This window comes from Pungitius pungitius, chromosome 2 (genome assembly GCF_949316345.1).
Source record: "Pungitius pungitius chromosome 2, fPunPun2.1, whole genome shotgun sequence".
Lineage (NCBI taxonomy): Eukaryota > Metazoa > Chordata > Actinopteri > Perciformes > Gasterosteidae > Pungitius > Pungitius pungitius.
In genome coordinates this window covers 16755453-16776295 of record NC_084901.1, presented here as the reverse complement: position 1 = coordinate 16776295, position 20843 = coordinate 16755453, and the positions used below count along the sequence as shown (strand labels likewise).

Sequence of the window (20843 nt, the reverse complement as noted above, 5' to 3'; positions counted from 1 at the left end):
ACGTTGAGGGGAAACAAAATTTAAAAAATGAGTTTTCTGTTATTCTTTTCTTGCATATGCAAATTTGACATTATGTTGAATATGTGCTCTCTTGAATAAATTGCAAAATTTAGCAAAATATGACCATGAACTAAAGCCTGGTTAGAATTTATTTATTTTTTCATTTGGTGGATGTATTTTAACAAAGTGTTTCAGGATTGGATGTTTTCTTTTATCAGAAAATAAACTCTGTGATTTGAATTATTTTTTGTAACTGACTTTTGTAACTATGAGGAATGCGAGTGTGAATGTTGCTGCATGCGAGAGCCTGAAGGACATTTGACTGTGAGGACAAACTTAAAAAAAAGTTTGGTCACATTACAAACTACAGGTGAATCGGTCAAAAGCAACACTTCAGAAAACTAAATTTACAAAAAAAATGATTTTCTTAATGTTTTAAATATGCGATTATCTTTCAATCTAACAAGATCTTTTGGAGAATCTCAGCAGTAAAATAAACACTTTGATGTGAACTTTGTTTTATTTCCACTATTGTGGAAAAAGACCCTAAAGCGACCAGCGCCATGAACTATTACGCTTTTGCCCGAAATGGCTCAAACTACATCTGAGAATAAAAAAAATGTTTATAAGTCTCAATCGGACTGAGGAGCAAAAAGCATCTCATCAGATACCAAACAATGAGCTTCTCTTACAGGCAGGAAATGGCAGCTGTCAGACACACTGGGTTCCTCACAAAGTTGTTTTCTTTATTTTTATTCACAGCATCAGACTTATAGAACGCGCCCCCCCCCCCCCCCCCCCCCAAGCACCAGAGACCATTTCTCACTGCCCCCGGGGGCCAAGCTTTGTTCACACTGCTGCTGCTCGCGTTTTAGTCTTAAAGTCTCACAATGTCACGTTTGTTTTTGTCAACTTGTGTATCAAATGCATCACTAGTACAACGGGGGGATAACGGGGTTTTTTTTCCCGCTTATTGAGATGAGTGTTTCCTGCAGCTGTTTTGTCACTATCGCCATGGAGATAGAAAATGCATCATCCATCTGCAGTTTAAGAAAAGGACCACAAAGCGGATTCCACGCCGCGGAGGAAAGAAGTGAAAACACAACAATTCCACACAAAAAGGTTCAGCAAGGTGAACGCAGCGAGGGTCACATGTGACCAGGTGTGTGTGTGTGTGTGCGTTGGTAGTTGTGGTTCCAGTAGCACCGAGTGTCGGGCGCTTTGCAGCTTAACCGCCTGAGGACAGATCTAGTGTACATTTTAAGAGGATTCAGCACCACGAGGAGAAAAAAAAAACGAAGCAAAAGTTCGACAACTGAAAGTGAAAAATAAGAACAGTGGGTTTTTTTTGTAACTTTACTGAACGTTGGGCCTTGTTTCTGTGCCTCAGCCTTTAAAACACAAAGGTCTGCACTTACAAAGACATAAACGTGTGCATTTTTACATTATTATTGTGATCAACAACACAATGTTGCTGAGCAGCCAATGAGGCTCATTGTTTTTGGTTTTCAATCCTCTTTAAAGTGGTATATAGCGCTCAATCCAATTTTATTCCATCCCCAATAATCGATCCCCCCCAAAAAGCACTTTAGCTTAATTTGTACCACTGTGATGCTTTTTTCAGGTAAATTAAAAAACAGTTCTGATTTTTTTTTTATCCTTTAGCCACTGGAATCACAGAATGTTTTCAGAAATAAACCAGGAGAGAAATCCCAAAACTCAAAAAGGATTCCAAAATGCAGAGTGTTTATGCTGCAAATTCACTTTTTTCCAAATTACTTTTTCACCTGCAGGCAAGTGAGCCATCGCCTTAAACCCCCCCCTCCAAAAAATAAAAAAGAAGACCAAAATCACGGAGCACTTCACAGAGGCTCCTGCATTCAGGGGGAAACAGGAAGGGAGGAGGAGAGCTGCGAGGCGGCAGGAGGAGTTTTGGTGTAGCTGGTTAGGAACAGACCTGGAGGCTTTTTAAAAAACGTAGGTCCTGATGGGGCAGAGCCCCTCTGCATCGTCACAGGACCACAAACGTCGCAGGTCTGGGAATGATTTTTTTTTTTTAAAGACGTTTCAGGCTTCGTATCCAATTTCAAAGTAAGTCGTCGAAAGTTGGTTGTGATGCACAGGAGCCCTGCACGCGAGAGACAGCAGCGGGGGGGGGGGGGGGGGGCAAAGGAGATGGCCGTTGTCCGTGAGGTAATAACTGAGGTCAGAGGCGTTCAGGGATCCACGTTGCAGTCCGGCAGTCCGCATTTGAATGTTGCGAGTGAGGGAACAAACAATCCTCCTCGAGATTAGAAACATACATTTACGAGAGCACCAAATGACCAAACAGTAGTCATTAAATTCAGAATTTCAATATCAAAATGCTAAAAAAAAAAAAAAGAAGAAAAAACTCCCCGTGCAAAACCTGAATTTGCGAGTTCTCCAAACCGATTCTGGGAAAACGTGTGTCTTGAGGAGTCAGGACGCTGAACACTGGCTACCTGTGAAATGAACAAACACCCCAGAGGTTTGAACAGACATTTAGTGACAAAACTAATCTCATTTCCAGAGCTTCTCCTAAAAAACGTCTCCGACTGGCAGTGAGAAGCGACGCCGCTCCATAAGCTCTCAACCTGAACACGTCCAAACGGAGGAGAGGAATGAAAGGGTTGTAATGTTATGACAGCAAAGGGACATACTTCGACCCCCCCCCCCACGCACACAGAGGATTCCATATATTTGTTTTGTGTCTTTCTCAGACAACATAAAGATGCATCTATATACTTTGATAGCGATAGCGAGGCTGCCTTTAAAAATCCTAATTTATGACCCCGCATATAGATTTTACATCTGGGATCAACTTCTCTCTTTTGTTTAACAGTCTAAAGTCTCTCTTACACTCTTCAGTCTCTCTCTCTGTCTGTAATGACTTTTTATGTACAATATTGGTATATAGAACATAAATTACTACACAAATTTCAGCCTATTCACAATTGACAATCATCAAAGAACCCAATAGGAAAAAAAAATTAGACAAAGCCAACAAAATGAAAATGTAAAATAAAGACTTGATAAACAGCTTAGAATCGATGCCTGTTATAGAACTTTTTCCATATACTCTGTGTGCTCCCGCGATGTGTCGAGTGTATTGTTGTAGGGTGAAAAGAAGAAGACAAAATAAGGAGAACTTTCCTCCTCTCTCGCTCTCTCTCTCTCTCTCTCTCAGTCTTTGTCTCCGGAGGATGAAATCTGCACGACGCTCCAAAAAAAAACAAAAAAAAAAACGACGGTCACGTGATCCCCGACATCTTGTTTGGGTGTAAACAGCACCAGTAGTGTCTTGGTTCCATGTGTCTCTTCTGTACAAAAGTATAAATATATGCTTTCTCTCCATTAGTTATCTTTTTTTTTTTTTCATTTTCGTTTTGTTCACATATCAAGGATGTAGCGGACCAAAAAAAAAAAAAAAAACACCAGTGTTGCGATATCTGTGCTGCAGGGTGCCAGTTGGTCTTGTAGTCGCGCCCCACCCGTCCCTCTTTTTTAGCCCCCCCCCGGGTTTGCTGGCTTGTGTTGACGTTTAGCGCCGGGCGTTTTGCTTGGTGTCGGTTGATCGTCTTTGCATAAATTAAAAAAAGGTTTCGGCAACAGTCCGCGGTCACTGGGCCCCCCCCCCACCCAAAAAAAAAGATACAAAACAACCGTTGTGTCCGTTTTAGCTACAGCAGATCCATCTTAGGTCTGTAGTGGAGCAGGAGGGGGGATTTCTGGAGAGGGGGGGGGGGGGGACAAAAAGGCACAACCTTAGCAAGAGAACACATGTCAGGCCTGTCAAGTGGCAGCAGCAGTCTGGAGGGGGCTCCAGTCACAGAGAGGCCGTCCACGAGTCCTTACCTTAAATCTCCATCTCGTCACGACAACAAACTTCAACGTGTGGTCCTTTCCCAAGATCTCCTCGTTGCATAAAATGTCCAGCTGGGAAGAAGGAAAAAAAAGACAAACACAAAAAGTGTTTAATACACTGAACAACACGACTGAACTGAGACCCCCCCCCCCTCCACTCTCATTCTTCAGTGTGAGCCACAACATGGCTCTTTCTTGGAGAGGAGACTCATTAATTGGACATTAAGGGGAGGGAAGGGAGGGGAGGGGAGGGGGGGGGAGGGGGGAGCGGGCGGTTGGGAGAACGAGGCGGTTCGATGCTGAACACAATTCTACCGCTTTCCCCCCCGCAGGGTCAACATTGACATTCTGCTGAGGGGAGCCTCGCATCAGCCGATCAATATATGAGAGAGAGCGCGAGAGAGCGAGAGAGAGAGAGAGCGAGAGAGAGAGCGAGAGAGAGCGAGAGAAAGAGAGAGAGAGAGAGAGAGAGAGAGCGAGAGAGAGAGCGAGAGAAAGAGCAGCGCCACCTGCTGGCTGCGACTGGACCAACAGCCACCGAGGTGGAAACTTTCCACCTGTGACGAGGAGGATACCAAAGCAGCCTCTAGAGGAAGTGCTGCAGATTCAATCAGGTCAATTTTGATGGGAGAACAATAGCGGTGCTACATGGGCACACGATATGATGGAGGCCTGCCCCCCCCGCCCCCCCCGAGACTCATCTCCATGACAGCAGGAAGAAAGAGAGAGAGGCCGCAAATAAAAAGTGGAAGACGCAGAGGCGTCGGAGATGATCATTCACGCAGTTCTAAAATAAATCCATCCGTCAAAATCACCGCCCACTACACCCCCCACCCCCCTCCTCCCACCCACCCCCCTGCTGCTAGAGACAATAAATAGAAAAGTAGGAAGAAATTACAGCGTCTAAAAAACACAAAAGGGTTAAACCAAACTTAGTGATTCCAAAACAAAGAAGAAAAACAAACGTGATCTGTTCCCGTTTGACACGAGGAGACGATCGTATCTTCATACGTGTTCTTCATGAACAATGAGTCGCACACACAAAGTGTCATTTACCTCATTGAAAGACGTCAGGTTGAGCTTTTTGGCGATGAACTTCTTGAGGTGGAGGACCGTGGCTTGTGCCGAGCAGCGGATCCACTTGCGCTTCAGGCCTCGCAGCTTGCTGCTGTTGCACTCCAAGCAGATGCTGACCTGAGGGTGGTGAGGGAGGGGGGAAGGGGGGGGGAAGGGGGCAGACAGACGAGGTTGAACACCCGAGAGACTGGTTGCCTTTAGGGCCTCCCGACACAGAGAGGCGTGGACTTCCCTTCAGCTGCATCAACGGACAGGAAATACGCGTGCTTTTGTGTGGGTGACGGGTTTACGAAGGCGTTCCTGGGTCCTTGTTTCTCCGTAATAGAGCCGCGGCCGGCGTGATGTTCACCCGTAATGTGAAATAAAAGCCTCGGTGGCAACGAGTCCTGCCGCTGTGGACCGCGTGACTCACACCAGCAGAGCGCCGTATGTGAGAAAGTCCTTAATGAAGTGAGAGGCTTCTACAGGTGTTCTTCTGAAGGACTGCGTGCGATTTTCATCATCCTCCATTTTTTTGGGCCAGAGTCAGTGTAACGAAGGCCAAAGGTGACATCGTCTGTTTGAAAGCAGTTTGCCAAGGGTCTATTTTTTTTTTTTTTTATCTGCCTCTCTGCTACATCACGGGCCCCCATTCCTCACATGGGTCACCTCGTCTTCCTCTGCTCTTTCCATGCCGCCCTCCTCCTCCTCCTCTTCCTCCTCGGCGACCTTTGACGCGATTAAATTCCGCTCACACAGCCTTTCCGTATTAGCCATTCTGAACGCGTTCTACCTCGAGGGGCGAGCTCCCTGCCCTCACTGGTCCGGCCTGTCAGCGAAGACGCGGTTGGTCGGAGACGAACGGCTCGTTTCCCTTTGAACAAACCCGCCTGCTACGTGACGAGTAAAATTATATATTTTTTAAAAAGACTAAAAAAGGTTTTCACAAGAGACGACGCTTTGTGATTCAGATACCTTCTGTCTAACAAAACAATTCCTTCTCTCTCTCTCTCTTTGCATTGATATCGGTTTGCAGAGCTCGGGAATGAGCCGGAATACAAATGAAAGCTGGAAAAGCCAATTTTTTTCTCATTTTAAAAGGCCCTGTTGTGTCTGAATGCATCTACACAAAGAAACACCACAACAAAGACGGGAGACTCCGGTAATTTTAAACAGCCTGCTAACTCACCTGGGGGGCACTTTTATCAAGGCAGTAATTGATGTGCAGCCTTTTAAGGCAACTGTACCCACAATTATCACAAGCAGTATTCTTTGTTCCTGACAGACTGCTTTGTAACCCACAATTATTTTATCCAATTTGCTTCTTTTAATCTCTCCTAAAATGCAAAGCAAGGAGTACGGTCTCACATATTTACTGGTATTTAGGGAAATTGGTTGCTCGTTGAAGGGCAGGTTCGCTGAATTACATTAAAATAATTATATTTTTATATATTTCTTTTTTTTAAACATCATGCTTGAATGAAGAAGACTTGAAACTAGTAATTTTCTAATAGACCTCTATAGGTTCAGAGGAGTCGGCCCCTGGTGGTCAGTGGAAAGAATGCAGCTTTATGACAACCCGATGATTGAAAAGGAAATATTTTATTTGGGATTTTTGCGCTCTGTGCGGATCTCTGTCCACTCGTGACAGTTTGAAATCAGTATAATTTAGGGACAAATTTGATCGTACAGGAAGTAGTTTGAATCACTGACGAGGTATTTCGAAATCTAAACAAAACCAATATTCCCTATATTCTCATTTGGACATTTAAAAAACGAGGACAAAGGCTTACCTGCTCGTCGCTACGGTGATAGTCGTTGTCCTCCTCTGGTTTCTCCTCCCCCGCCTCCTTATTGGCCGTCTCCTCCGACTTTGTGTCGCCTGTGCAGAAAACCAACGTTAAGAAAACCCGAAGTGCAAGCGCAGATCTGAACACACACACACACACGGGGTCAAAGCAAGAGAATCTGTGGTGTTCAGTCCAAGCCCCCCCCCGCGACCAAGCACTCAACTGAACGGGAGACGTGACGACCTCCTGTACGTGTGAGTGAATCCCGAGTGGAACGATGCGGCTTCTTGAGAGAGAACAACACCTCTGCGACTTTTAGGAGTCCTCTGAAGCAGCTGCTACACGGTGCTTTATGTGTGTAGATATACGGCTTTTTCTTTAATTGTAGTAGCATTGGCTTTTCACATGTGAAACTCTGTTATCAGAAATGCAGCACTGCGGTGACAGATATTGCTTTTTTCTGTAAAGTTTTAAAAACAAAAATGAGGAGTCCGTTGGTCCTGGATTCCGTGGCTGTGTGTGTGTGTGTGTGTGTGTGTGTGTGTGTGTGTGTGTGTGTTTGTGTGCGCACAGTTTGCTCAGGCTGCATATGGGACGTTTTTTCCAACCCCCCCCCGTGTTACCGGGGAGAGGAGAGGTCCGGGCCCGCTGCTTCTCTCCCGACTTCACACTCTCTGATCGCTTAAGGAGAGGGGCCCGCTCTTATTGTGAAGGGCTCACCACGGATGAGGAACCCTGTTCGTGGTCGAGGGGGGGCGATGGGGGGGGCGGGGGATGATTGCTCGAGTCTGGGCTTTTTCTGAGCGCCGTCTCTCTTTAGAGTTCCTGACCCGTACGGTCGGATCACGCAGGAAAAGTGGGATGGAGTCAAATAATTGGCGAGTGACGTACCATTACGTTGATCTAGATGAGTCTTCATGTTGCAAAGCTCTCCTTTGATGTCTCCAGGCACCTCCATCCCCAGCTTCTGATAGAACTCCCGCTGCTTCTTTATCTCCGCTGTGTGAGAGAGGAGAATCAGACAGGACATGGGGGGGGCTCACTGTGTCGTTGGCTCTTTATAACGTGCTTCATTTGGTCTTTGATTCATTCAATGGCAACAAAAAAATACATCAGTTGAATGAATTTCTTTGGCTCGGTTTGCACCAATCAGGGGTCTTAAATTCTGCTTAATTAAAAACTAAGTTTAAACCAAAATGAAGTTTAATGAAACGGAGATGCTTTCTTTGCCAAGATGTCCTTTACAGTATCACAAACGGGGGGGGCGGGGGGGTCCAGAACTTTGAGGATTGCCTCTTTTACGTGACACTCACCCTCTTGAAGTCCCGGTACCAACTTGTAGACGATGTCCTGCATTGTTCTGTCATGGCTGGAGGGAACAAACACACCGGTTAGTTACCTCGTTAATTCATGGGGATTGACGAGAAGACATTATGGATTTGGCCGATGGCGGTGGGGGGGGGTGGGGGGGGGGGCGCGCTGTGTCAAAGCAGCGGAACACTGCCCCCTGCTGGACAGAGACGGTTTTTTCTGCTGTTCAAACATTGAGGCATTTAAAAGTATCCTTTCCTGTTTTTTTCATGTTTCTTTTATTTGTGGCTTGTCTGAAGGTCATCAATCATTTCATTGATTGATTAGCCTCTATTCTACACGGACGCTTTATTATGATAACTTTCATAAGTAATTTTAACCTGCATTAACACCCGGGTAAATAAATTAGGTATAAAGAAAACACAGACCTGCCTTTCTGTTTAAAGATCCTTTATGAATTGATTTTACTTCAGTCAATCATGATAATATTAAAAAGTTTTAAAATTTTAAAAATGTGTTCATCCATGCTTAAAGTGTAGTCGGGACAACGGTTTTTATGATTTTGATAAATCATAAAATAATGCTAAAATAAGTCATATGTGACTACATCTAGTATACTGTTGTGATAAAACAACATTCTAAGTTTTATATTCTGTAAAATTAGCAGCCATTTAGTAAAATAATTTAACTAATTTCCTTCCCAGAACTGACGCGTGCCACTGTGCTCTCTGTTCTAAGTGGGATTTTCAAGAAGTTTAGCGTGTGTGAAATCACAAAACAGATTAAAACCATCAAGGGAATCCGCCCGAACAAGAAGCTGGATGATGTCTGTTCAGATGACGCTGTCTCCCTGATGAGCAAACGCAAGATGGCCTCCGATGTTTCCAGAGCTCACCATCTCTGCTACAAACCCCCCCCCCAGACCATCGGGCCGCTGAGTTGCATTGTGGGTAATGTAGCCACCAAGTTTTGGAAAAGGGAAGAAGCTCTTTCATCAAGGAGAAAATCCCATTAAAGACATCACAGCTCTTCTCTGGTATCTAATGAACACGATGTGCATGCATTATTTATTGCACCGCGTTCTCTACGAATTCTCCAGAAGCTCGTCTTGGAAACAGAATTCTAAATGAGTTTAGATCATAAATGCTCTGGTAGATGCTATATTCCTTGCGGGTGGTTGAAATAACACGTCCGTAATGAGCAAAATGTGTATAATCTCTAAAATGACATTTAGCTTCATTTTAGGTCGTGAAGATATGAAAAGAAAATAATTGTTACTTCAAATAAATGCTAATATATTTTAAGCCATTCTGCTGTGAGCTCAAGAGTGGAATCGAGATGGAAAGCGACAAGCAGCACTTTATATTTTACTGGTAGTGCTGTGTGTGTGTGTGTGTGTGTCGTAGAGAGGTGAGGAGTGCACTGCAGGTAGAGAAGGAGTCTGGAAGAGCATTTAAGTGGAAGACAGCAACTCACTGTGGGCGTTGTGTGCACGTTGTGTGTGTGCGTGCGTGCATGCGTGTCACTCACCCAATGTACTGCAGTGGATGGCTCTGATGAATAACAATCCTACACGTTGGGCATGTGTTGTTTTCCTCCAGATATTTCACTAGGCAGCTTCTACAGACTGGAGAAAGGGAGACACACACACACACAGAGGGGAAGTATTGTTACTCTCTAGGCTGTCAATTCATAAATAAACCTGCTGGCCTACAATGGTGCTTTGTTTAGATTGTTTTCAGATGTATGATGACTTTGAGTCTGTGGCTGAAAAATCCTGATATGATTATCATTAAATTGTGTCTATGTCAGCTGATACAAAAGTAGATTTGAATTTTAGCAATTCACAGGGATGCTTAAGGTTTGATTTTTGAAAACCACATCGATAAAGCATCAGCTGACTGCAACTGAGACATTTCCTCTTCAGTCATACTCCCATAAAAACTACTAGAGGAACACACCCCCCCCCCCTCTGAGCGCCAGAGCAACAGTCCATGTCTCACAATATTCTATTAATAGTTACGTGACAGAATGAAAAAGCAGCTAAGTTTTACATTTGACAGACTGCAGCCATTTAATGTTGTGGATTCCACCTCCATTGATTAATTCACCTTCTTCCACTAACTGATGATATAAAAACAAAGCCATCAGCGAGTGGACGGGATACATTTTGAGGAACCAGCGGGGCTCAGGCTGCCAGCTGCAGCGGTGACGTGATGCGAATGTCTTTGTCTCAGGTGTCTGATGGTGAAGCCCCTTTTTATTCGTCAAAGCGTCTCCGCTGCTGTTTCCAGAGAGCAGCTCTGTGGTGGAGGAGCTCCCTCTGCTGGACAGACGAGGGACCAACACACATTGTGCATTTTGTTCTTTCATCTTTCTCTTTTTAGCATTTGGGGGCACTTAGATGAGCTTATTAGAGGTATTCTCAAACAATTACCAGCAGGATCAAGTGAGTAGTTGTTTTCCTTAAAATAAACCAAAGTGGTTTGCCCTATGCTGATATGTCTCTGGTTTCATTGGATCATCCTCAGAAACCCAAACGCACCAGGAACGAAACGTTTGTGGGCTCCATCTTCAAAAAACCCACAGAGCGTCGTTTAATTTGCAGAAGTTTGACATCACAACAACAAACTGAAAGCATCAGCTCACCACAGATGCCACGAGACCACCAAAGCTCATGAGGGGGAACAACCTCCACTTTTAGAACAACCTCCAAAACTCCAGAGGCATCAAGTTTGATTTATGGTCATGTTAAAAGATGATTGATTTGTAGATTTGACTCATCATAAATGCTCCATCAAATTGTATCGAATCTTTAACCTGTTGAGGATGTTTGTGCAACAGCTGATAGAAACTCAGCAGGGCGACTGACATCAGAATCAGCATTTTAATGTAACTCCCAATTTATTTAAGTTACATTGACATAAAACCGGCTAAATACACTAAAGCCACTCAGCGAAGGAAAGGAATGGAGGGCAGAAGAGGAAGCGCGAGGACCTACAGGTGTGTAAGCACTCGGTGACGGTGGTGGCGTCGATCAGGTATCCATCGCACAGACGACATGTGATGTGGGCGTTGATGTGACACAGCTTTATCTTCCTCGTCAGCATGTCGGGGTTCTGGGGAGGGAGAAAGAAACTTAAGTTTAAGAAGTGAACATTCACCCCCGATGTGACCACGTGACCACGCGCGGTACAGCAGCATGTGTGGCGGCGTGGTCCTCACCCCTAACACCGCCATGCGTCGACTGTGGATGGTGCAGCAGCCACGTCTCTTCCTGCGGTTGTGCGGCCGACAGTGTTAGCTCCTCATCATGGAGAGCCTCTCATTGGGGCCTGATGGGGAGACAGAGGTTAAACAAGAGGAGATAATTGACCCCACAGATCAGCATGAGGCACCTTTTCTGGCTGAAGTCAACCCGTGACGGGGGTGTCCGCACTCGTTGTCTTAAATTCGAATCCCTCTTCAAATGGATGAGAGACAATCGGTAAAAAAGAGAAGGGGATGTCACGTAGGAGACCCTCTAACACACGTTACGCCGTCTTGTCCCTCCTCAGAGCAGCAGTGACTGCCAATGCCATCGCTCCGTGTGGCTCGTTTCTTAAATCTTAAAAGAAGGACACCACCCCTGTGAGCTCCTCCTCCCCCCCCCCCCAAGCATCCGGTTACAAAAGTAGTTTTCATCAGACCGTGGAATCAGCCCAGTTAGGAGTGAAATGTGGCAGGTGATTTGGAGGGGAGGGGGGGGCATTCACAGAGCTGTGAGCTTCACTTGGATGTTGTCGATGACGCCGCCGCGATGTAATGTTTTATTTGCACGACCTGAGAGGAGGTCAAAAGAAAGTATATATATATATATATATATATATATATATATATACACACTATCAAACCACAGTGTATTTTACCTTAAGTCAATACCAATTATGTTTTTCAACTATTGATTTATTTGGTTAAAAACAATACAAATACAATTATATTCTGTCTGAGAAATAAAGTAAATTTGGGGCATTTATGCTTTAGAGATTGCTTTAAATAATTTAAATGATTATTTGTCTATTATGTAAAGCCTTCTTCTACGATGACTTCTACGATCGTATCACATTTAATTGGCGCCATGGAAACACTTGAATATTACAAATTTGTTACATATTTTACAAAATGTCATTCCAAGCTGGGTGTCCTTAATAACCTCTGGAGAACTAGATTCCTTAGAGTCTGCTAAGAAAAGGGTATTACCAAGAGCGGCCTTTTGGCTGTGTCACAAATCTAGGTTAAATGGGGGGGGAACATCCTGCAGAAAAAGTTGACACGGCGTCATTGTTAACAGCTGCCTACACCACAAAGGGACCCAAAAAAGGAGAAGGGAACTTCTCAAAAAGAGAATCTTAAAGGACGCTCTGCCAATAAACAAAACGAAACGTGTCACCTTCTGCAGAGCGGAGGAGGGATGCACTTCAACCGCAGGTTCTTTGTGTACTCTCTGATGCACGGGGACAATGTGACAGCCACACACTGATATCATGTGGGGCCGTGGCTCAAGCGGTGTCACTGGCCGAAATTACATTTAAAATCACATGCAACAAAAGGTCACTGCGAAACCCATCAGACGACCGATTTAAAGGCCTCATTTTGTGCATCAGACTGTGGACCCTGAACTCGAGCCACGCAATCATGCATGTAACGGGTGAGAAGGAACGCAGACCTAAGGCCACGGGTGAAATACAAAACAACAACAGCTAAGATATCAAAATATCCGACAGCGTGACCCCCTCCCCGGAATCTACATTTCAAAGACCTCGCTTCCGGCCACAGCGTGCACCACCCCAACGACCCCCCCCCCGCTCTCCGTGGAGCGCTCCGACGTCGCAGCCGAAGCAGGAACCCCGATACGACTCGTCTGGCTGCAGCCAAGTCGGCAGATTAGCAACATTTACAGTCGGTTATGAGCTGAGCAACTGTCTCGGTAAAGCTGATAAGCACACACACACACACACACACACACACACTCTGGCCTCACAAAACAAAGAGCCCCTGTTGGCCCGCGTGTGGGGATTGGAGTGTTTGGCCTCGGTATGAATTGGCTGCCAGCTGGAGCGACGGACACTGAAGGCCGGCATCCGTGGACGGAGGAGGAGAGGCCTCTTCTTGTGGTGGGAGCTTTGGCTTCAATTCAATACACAGACACACACACACAGCCCTGGGTCACATACACACACACACACACAGTAAAAACACACAAAAGTTTGCCTGAACTGTAGGCTTTCACACATCCGCCGTCCCTTCACACACACGGTTATTGTCTCTTCTTAATGCCGTTTGATGGCCCTCAATCCTGCAGCCCGGGGAGGGGTGGGGGTGGGGGGGTGGGTGGTCGACAATAGACGGCATGCAAAGAGAAGCAGACTGCAGCCGGCCAGGAGGCCGAGCGCGCTGCCAAGAAGCAGCAACACTTGCATAATTGAGCTTTGGAGTTGAGCTCGTGGAGGCCAGGAGTGAAGAACCCGAACATGTGATGCTTTTTAGGCTTCCACTGAACATGAACTGGATCCAAAGATAACCTGTCAAATATTCTGTGGTTACAAGACGATTTGCAGCTTTTCGTTGTTTTGTTTGTCAAATACAAAGAAATAGATTTTAATCCACCTGGATCTGAATTTAATACTTTAAGCGGTATGGTTCTGGTCCTTTTCACAATAAAGTTGTGCAACTTTGATTTAAATAGAAACAGCTGTGAAACACTGTTGGATACGACTATTAATAAAAAGCTCACACTTAACATTTAATGACTTAAGACTCGCAGTCATTACAAACACAACCTATGTGTTCACAACGCTTATCCGAGGTCGCAGCATTGACGCATCGACTTTGTTGATCCTGTCATGGATCTCTGGATCTGACTGGCCTCCGATGAGAGTCACATGACCCCTGCGCAGACAGACGAGACCCTGTTCACTTACAGGAGCTTTTTTTAAATGTTTTTTCCACAAATTCAATAAATTCCAGGAGGTCAGAGGGTCAAAGTCGTCGTGTTTATCTCTGACTGAAAAGGGGAAGATGATGAAATAACTGAAACCTGCATTCTGTAACACAGAAGATCAACACTGGACGGAACCAAAGGGTCGAGTCACCAAACAAAGGGCCGAAACTCACATTAAAGCTCAGTGGAGATTCGATCGACAATTCCCATTGTGACACGTCCACGTTGTTATGACAACAGTGACCAACAGTCACCTTGACAGCTTGTATGAGAAACCTTTCACTTTAATCCAAGCGTTGCCGCAGTCCCCTTCAAAAATATGTCACCTGCCATTACGATGATTTTTGAGGACTAGGTGAGAATTATTGGCTAAATAGTGCGATTACTGCGACTTTGGAGCATAATTTATAAGATGAACATCCTGCTGTATGGGAGAAACTAGAGATTGAGACCATAAACTAATGTTTACAGTGTTCGCTGAGGGAATAAACCCAGAGAAATATAGTCATTTTCTCATTGACTTCTATAGGACAAGGTGCGTCGCCCCCTGGTGGTCAATACAGAGAAGGCAGCTTTGACACATTGGACAGAACTGAGGGCATCTTTCTACAAGTGATAATCTGCTCAACGTGTCCTCAGCAAAATGATAGGGCCCCCTGAACAACCATACCCGCTACACCTGCTACACCTGCTGCCTTTCACAGCCGCAGACATCAATAAACTCCTCCTAACAGAGTTGCCCTGAAGGTGTAGAGGTTGGGGACTTATGACGCTGACACACTCGACTCATTTTTAGCCAACCGGAGAAACCAACAACGAGTCCTTTTCAAGTAAGTGAAATCAAATGAACGTATTCAGCACAAAAGAAAGGAGAAATCATGCAAAGCAGTTCAGATGTCACCGAAATGAAGCCGTCAACAAGCCCCCGGCTTCTTTATTCTTCTCTTAAGAGTGCAAGGCCGTGTGACGGGCCGAGCATCCAGCAGCACAGACGCCAGGGCGCCGGGATTACGCAGTTTAGTTTTTTATCTCAACGCAGCAGATGGGTTGATACCAGGACCCAAAACGCTGCCTCGAAAAGAAAAAAAACAGAAATGAGCCCGAGTCAACGCGGAGTTGACCTGCAGAGAGCCGACGGAGGCGGGCGGTGCAAACAGAAACGTGGCGGAGGAACTGGATGTGCCCGTTGTCTCCACCTCGAAATGCCAGATGCCTTTGCTGCCTGTTGTGAAGATGCAAAGCAGCTCTGCTCTGTACCGGATAATCGTCCCGGGAGGAAAGAAGGGGGGGTGGGGGGGGCACTAGCAGGTGGACGAATGGTGCAGACCCAGCTGGTGTCTTTTAGTGCAATAAATCAATACAGTATCAATAGTGTGCCAGTGAAGAATTCAGATTGTGCGTTAAATGTAAGCAACAGTGCGAGTTTGATGTTGCTCGTTAGGTTTGAAATATTGAGGTGCTTAATTTGCAAGCCGTGGCGGACACGTGTGGTGACATCACAGCGGAGCGGGGGTCACGGCACCGAAGGAGATGAGCGCCACGTGGCGCAGGCGGAATCCGCTCGGAGAGGAACAGGAAGCCAGATGTGGAAGTTCCGCTCGTTACTTTCTGCAGGCTTGCGAAAGGAGAGAAAATGAGGTTTCTGGGCAGACGGGAGGCATCGAAAGGAATTATGAGGCACGTCGAGGCTCCGGGAAAACAAGCGGCGGCTCTTCGACGTAAAAAAAAAAAATCAAAAGGCCAAATATCAAAGGAGCCGACGGACGGATCAATTGCATCGAACGTCAGCTGTTAGCAGGCGAGAGGAAAAGGTTTGATGATAATAAGCACAAAACCACTCAATGTGAATGAAGAATGAAGAGAATTCTGCTCTTGGGAATATTCCAGTGTAGTTGGTCAGATCTATTCTCTATTCTAAGTGAATCCGTGTAAAGTAAGTGAAATCAATGAAGAGCTCATTTCACTTGAAAGTTTTCGTTTTGCAATTAAAATCTTGGAAAAATGAGAGAATACTGAACACAGTTCAGAAGCAGGTGCTTATTATAATGGCTCCTTTGATATCATACAAAGGTTACTCCTTACTCCTTTTTGCCTGCTCCTTTTCCTGCTCGCTTGATGATTACATTCTTTTCAAAATAAAATTCCCTTTTCTCTGAGAGAAGTGATGGCAAATAATCAGCTCAATGCTTGGGTTGAAAATAACATGGAACAAAAGAGATGTGGAGCTACTGCTGGAGGTATAAAAGTAGAGACCCAATCTTTCACGGTGAAGTTGGCGTTGACGGCGTTTCCTCCACCTGCGGTGTTTAACACCTCTATTTACCCAGGGAGCGCTTGTTTTATCTCATCACCGCCCACCTCTACAGACACCCAGTCGGACCTCAGCCACCACCCACACCTCCCGCAGAGTGTTTAGTGCTTATTGTATCTGTGGTCGGGTAACACAGTATTAATAAAAGGTCAGTTAAAAACAGATGTTTTATGAGTAGAATTATTCACACATCTGCAACTGATGAAACTAATTTGTTTTCTTCTGTAAAGAAACAACAACAGAATTCAAGAAAATCCAAAAAAGAATAAGCAACAAGTATTTCCTGTACAAAGGAGAGAAAAAACAAGCCAGGTGCAAAAGGAAGAAACATTCAGATGGTGCAAAAGTTAGCGATTCATTTCTTAATAAACCGACCCCTCCGATGAATAAACCATTATCCAACGTTGCTATTGGGACGAACCGCATTGTGTTAAAAAAAAAGGTTTGCATCATTTTAAAACAGCTGTTAGGCAACCAAAACCCTTCCTTTTAAAACTCCACAGCCTTCCTTTCTAAAAAAAATGTTTTTTTAAAAAGCTGAAGTTTGGAATCGTCTGGTTCCTCCACGAGAGCCTCTCGGGAGCCCCGGACGCCGGCTGCTGACATTGTGGTGATGCTAAAATAAATAAATAAATAAAGCTTCCAAATTGATGAATCATATACGCCAGTAAGAGAAAAAAAAACTGCGACGACCACACCAGTCACATGTTCCGTGCCCCATGAGTCATTCAACAAAGAGCTGATTGAGTGCATTCAAATTTAAATGTCCTAAATGCCTCATATTTCATGTATATTCTCACAAGAAGAAGGAAGCTTTGTGAGAGCAGATTGTGAAATAACCAGTGGTTATTACACACACAGCTACAGGCATAAATTGCTGCAATAATGGGGGATATATTTCCACATTTGAGGGGGTTAAAACCACCACCCCCCCCCCTGGCAGTCAGAGCTGGTGGGTAAGTAGAAGACAACATAATAAACACTGAAAGTCTACCTACTACTCCAAATCTAACATGAACGAGAAGCCAGAGTCTGGATGTTCTCCGGAACAAAAACAAGCCAATAAATCAAATGGGGGATCAAACCAGATCAATCGGAGATAAGCAGCACGTGGGACCTGTGCCGCTGGGACGGACCCGATGAAACTGGAAGGTGACGTCACCAGAGATCCGAACAGAGAAACCCTCCCGGTGCAACAAACCGAAGCCAAAAGGGCCCACGGGAACAGGGAGACAGACGGGCTCTTTAACGGAACCCAGGTTGCAGGTCAAGGGGACACCAGGAGAGACGTGTCCTGCGTGTCCCTCAGCTGGTGTTTCTGAGGTGGACGAGAGAGCCGCTCACAGCCTGTGAAACGCTCACAAACCGGTCGACGAGCAGTTACTCAAGATGTTGACATAAAACATGGTGTGGATCGGCAGAGACTGACGAGTCAGCGTGAACCCCCCCCCGCCCGCCCTGTCCTGTCCCGAGGACGCATGTTTATTCTTCACATTCTGCACCAATGCGAATCTTTATTCTGAACTGATGTAATGTGTATTCTTTATATGCATACTCTTTTCCTCAGGCTTATTATAACTCTATATGCGCTGACTACAGAGTAGTTTGTGATCTGCAGAAAAAAAACATCTTTGTTATTATTTTCTGCTCTAGGTTTAAACATTAACACTAGAAAAATGAGTCATCACTTTTGGGGTCACAGGGTTTTCTTGCCTTCGGTTCGATGCCTCGGCCTGTTGAGATCAGTTTGATTCCCTGATGTAAACACTGCTAAAAAGAGTCCTTACCTCTAAATTAGGTTACGTTTGTATTTCTTTTTTCCCCCCGTCTGTTTGTCAGCAGGATTACGGGAAAACTACCCTTGATTTCATGCTGGAAGGGTGCAGCCGGGGCCGGAGAAGAAGCCTCCACATTGAGGAGTGGATGAGAATCACAGGAGAGGGGGTGGCGGGGAGGAGGAGGGGGGGTGGGGGGGTGTCTCTCTCTACCCAAAACAACTTCTCCGTGTGGTACTTTGCCCTCGGCTTCCTGCAGGTCACCAACGCTCCGGACGGAAAACACAACAACAGTAAAAGGCTGCGCAGCACTTTCACATCCCATAATAAACACAGTTTCCTTTCATCTTCCATATTAACCGATCAATACGTTCCACCAGAACCAGATAAGTGATGCGTCCTCGACTGTCCGAACGTCGCTTCGGCACGCAGGTGTGATCTACTTCCCGCCTTCTACGTCCCTCAGTGCCCATCAAATGTTTGGGAGGGGGGGGGGGGAAGAACTCTGGGTACTTCTCAGTTACTTTTAGGAAGCTGCTGCCTGGGATCACTTCCTCCCAAAAAAGATGCACGTTCTCTAGTTTATCCCCCCCCCCTCTCATTATCAGGCAGCCAGGGAGGGGGCTGTAGGGGTTGATCTGTTCATTTGGAGTCGGTATGCAGTAGAAATCCTCTCTACATGTTATTCGATTTCAGGTCAGAGGTCATTCAAGGTTTTATACCCTGCAAAGTCAGCAGAAACCGGCACGCGCCGTCTTATGCAACAGCCATATCGTATGGTACGTCTCCGGCACGGACAGGTCACACTTAGCTGGGGGGCGTTGGGGGGCCTCGGGGCATCGAGGATCAGCTCAGGGTTCACATGAGTGTGGAAACACTCGCTCTCTCAAGTTCACAGAATTGTGATTTGAAGGAGCAGGTAAAAGATGGACACAGACGTCTTTTTGTCTATAAAGCAGTGAACTGTCCTTGATTTGATCTCAAGTCCACACGCCTCACTGACCCTGCAAATATGTTCTCACCCCAAGAGGTCAAGAGGTCAACCGCTGGGAACTAAACTGTGTGTTAAAACTCAAAAACATCACACTCAGAGAGAAGTTTCCTCTATTGTGAGAACATCCTTCACGCGTCCAAATGAAAGCGGAGGGCTCAGAGGTGTAGGTACGCGCATGTGGTTGAGACCGATGAGCTTCACTGGACACCACCACCCTCCTCATTGACCCCCACCCCCCCACCCCAATCCCGCCACAGAGCCTCCTGTGCGAGATGAGGACTTTTTGGGAACCCCTGAAGGTGGAGAGCCGGGTTCAGTTAATGTGTGACGGTGAGCATGTTTAAGATGCCCTCGGGCACACACACACAAAAAAAGAAACTGCACAAACTTGTTGGCTGCTTTCTGCATGCCCCCCCCCCCCCCCAACCCCTAACCCCATGTCACAGGGCTTCTCGCTGCAGCAGTCTGGTTAAGGTTCAACCTGCACCCCGAAAAAAGAAAAGAACGCACCAACTTTCTGTCTTGATTTAATCAAAACCTCATGTAGATACTCCACGTGCACGCGCACACACACACACACTAACACACTGAACTTTGGACGGCAGAGGGAGAGGTTAGCCTAATGGTGGACCAGGATCTTTGAGGGGGGGGGATTGGGGGTTCGTCAAGAACATTCGGGCTCAGCGGGAAAGAAGAACCGTGTGTTGAGGCCGAGAGGAACAACAGCATTTTAAAAACATGACGAGACAAGCAGCGAGGCGGCCGGCGGAGCCTCCTCTTCCTCCTCCTCCTCCTCCTCTCCGGGGGCAGCTAACCGTGTGCATCCACCGGCTAGCGTTCAAGCCGCCGTTACGATGCACGTCTCTCCCCCCCCCCCCCCCCACACACACACACACACCTCACATTAGAAACCTCCCTTCACCCCGGTGTGCAACGGCAGGGCCCCGCCATCCAGCAGCACACAAACACACACACACAAACACACACGCGCGCGCACACACAGAACAACACGTATAGCATGCCCCGTAGTAGCAAGCGGAAAGAGACATGCGAAAAAATGAGGAGGAGGAGGAGGAGGAGCGGAGGGTAGGTGGGGGGTGGGGGTGGGGGGCACGAACCGGGACCGTAAACCGGCGATAGACCCGACCGGGGACGGAACACGGGGGGGTCAAGTCCAGTTGGACGAACTAACCTGGTTGGGAGCAGCACAGTCCGCTTGATATGGGGGTTGAATCCGAGTTAAACCCACCACCAGTACAACAAAGAGGCGAAAATGACCGAGCGGCCGCGGAACAGGCCGAAGCAGCAATACCGGAGCAGCGCTGCGCATGCGCAGTGCGCAGACAGCGAGCGAGGAGGGAGGGAGGGGAGGAAGAGAGAGAATAGAGGGAGGAAAGAGAGGGGGGGGGTTGATGAGTGAAACTCTTTTTCAAAATCGATCCGCTGAGTGTATCATTCATTATTCATCTTAAGGAAATAGCGCTCCGATGGTTGTTTTCATTGGGAGACAAATAGAGCTGCAATGCCCCCGTGAGTCTGTCTCCTCAGATGGATCCATTTCAAACAAGTGTGAAGTTATGGAGTCTCAAGAAAAATTGAAGAGATGATCATTTACACGTAGTGCGTGATATGAGCTCCAAATATTTTTTAATGTACAAAATGCAGCTGCTATCTCACTTTTAAGGAGCATAAAAAAGATACATGGACTGTAACAACTGTGAACTCGACCAATCTAATGAAA

General features: G+C 46.1%; 1 protein-coding gene across 1 annotated transcript; it reads right to left on the bottom strand.

The window, feature by feature from the left end:
- Nucleotides 1-811: 811 nt before the first annotated feature.
- Nucleotides 812-20418, bottom strand: LOC119211133 (polycomb group RING finger protein 3). Its single transcript, XM_037461794.2, has 10 exons — nucleotides 20295-20418; nucleotides 11268-11377; nucleotides 11044-11161; nucleotides 9573-9669; nucleotides 8045-8100; nucleotides 7623-7730; nucleotides 6735-6823; nucleotides 4942-5079; nucleotides 3877-3957; nucleotides 812-3749 (listed from the first exon to the last, which is right to left on the bottom strand). The coding sequence occupies exons 2-10, from the start codon at nucleotides 11280-11282 to the stop codon at nucleotides 3702-3704; spliced, it is 750 nt and encodes a 249-aa protein (XP_037317691.1). The 5' UTR covers nucleotides 11283-11377; nucleotides 20295-20418; the 3' UTR covers nucleotides 812-3701.
- Between the last annotated feature and the right edge of the window lie 425 nt (nucleotides 20419-20843).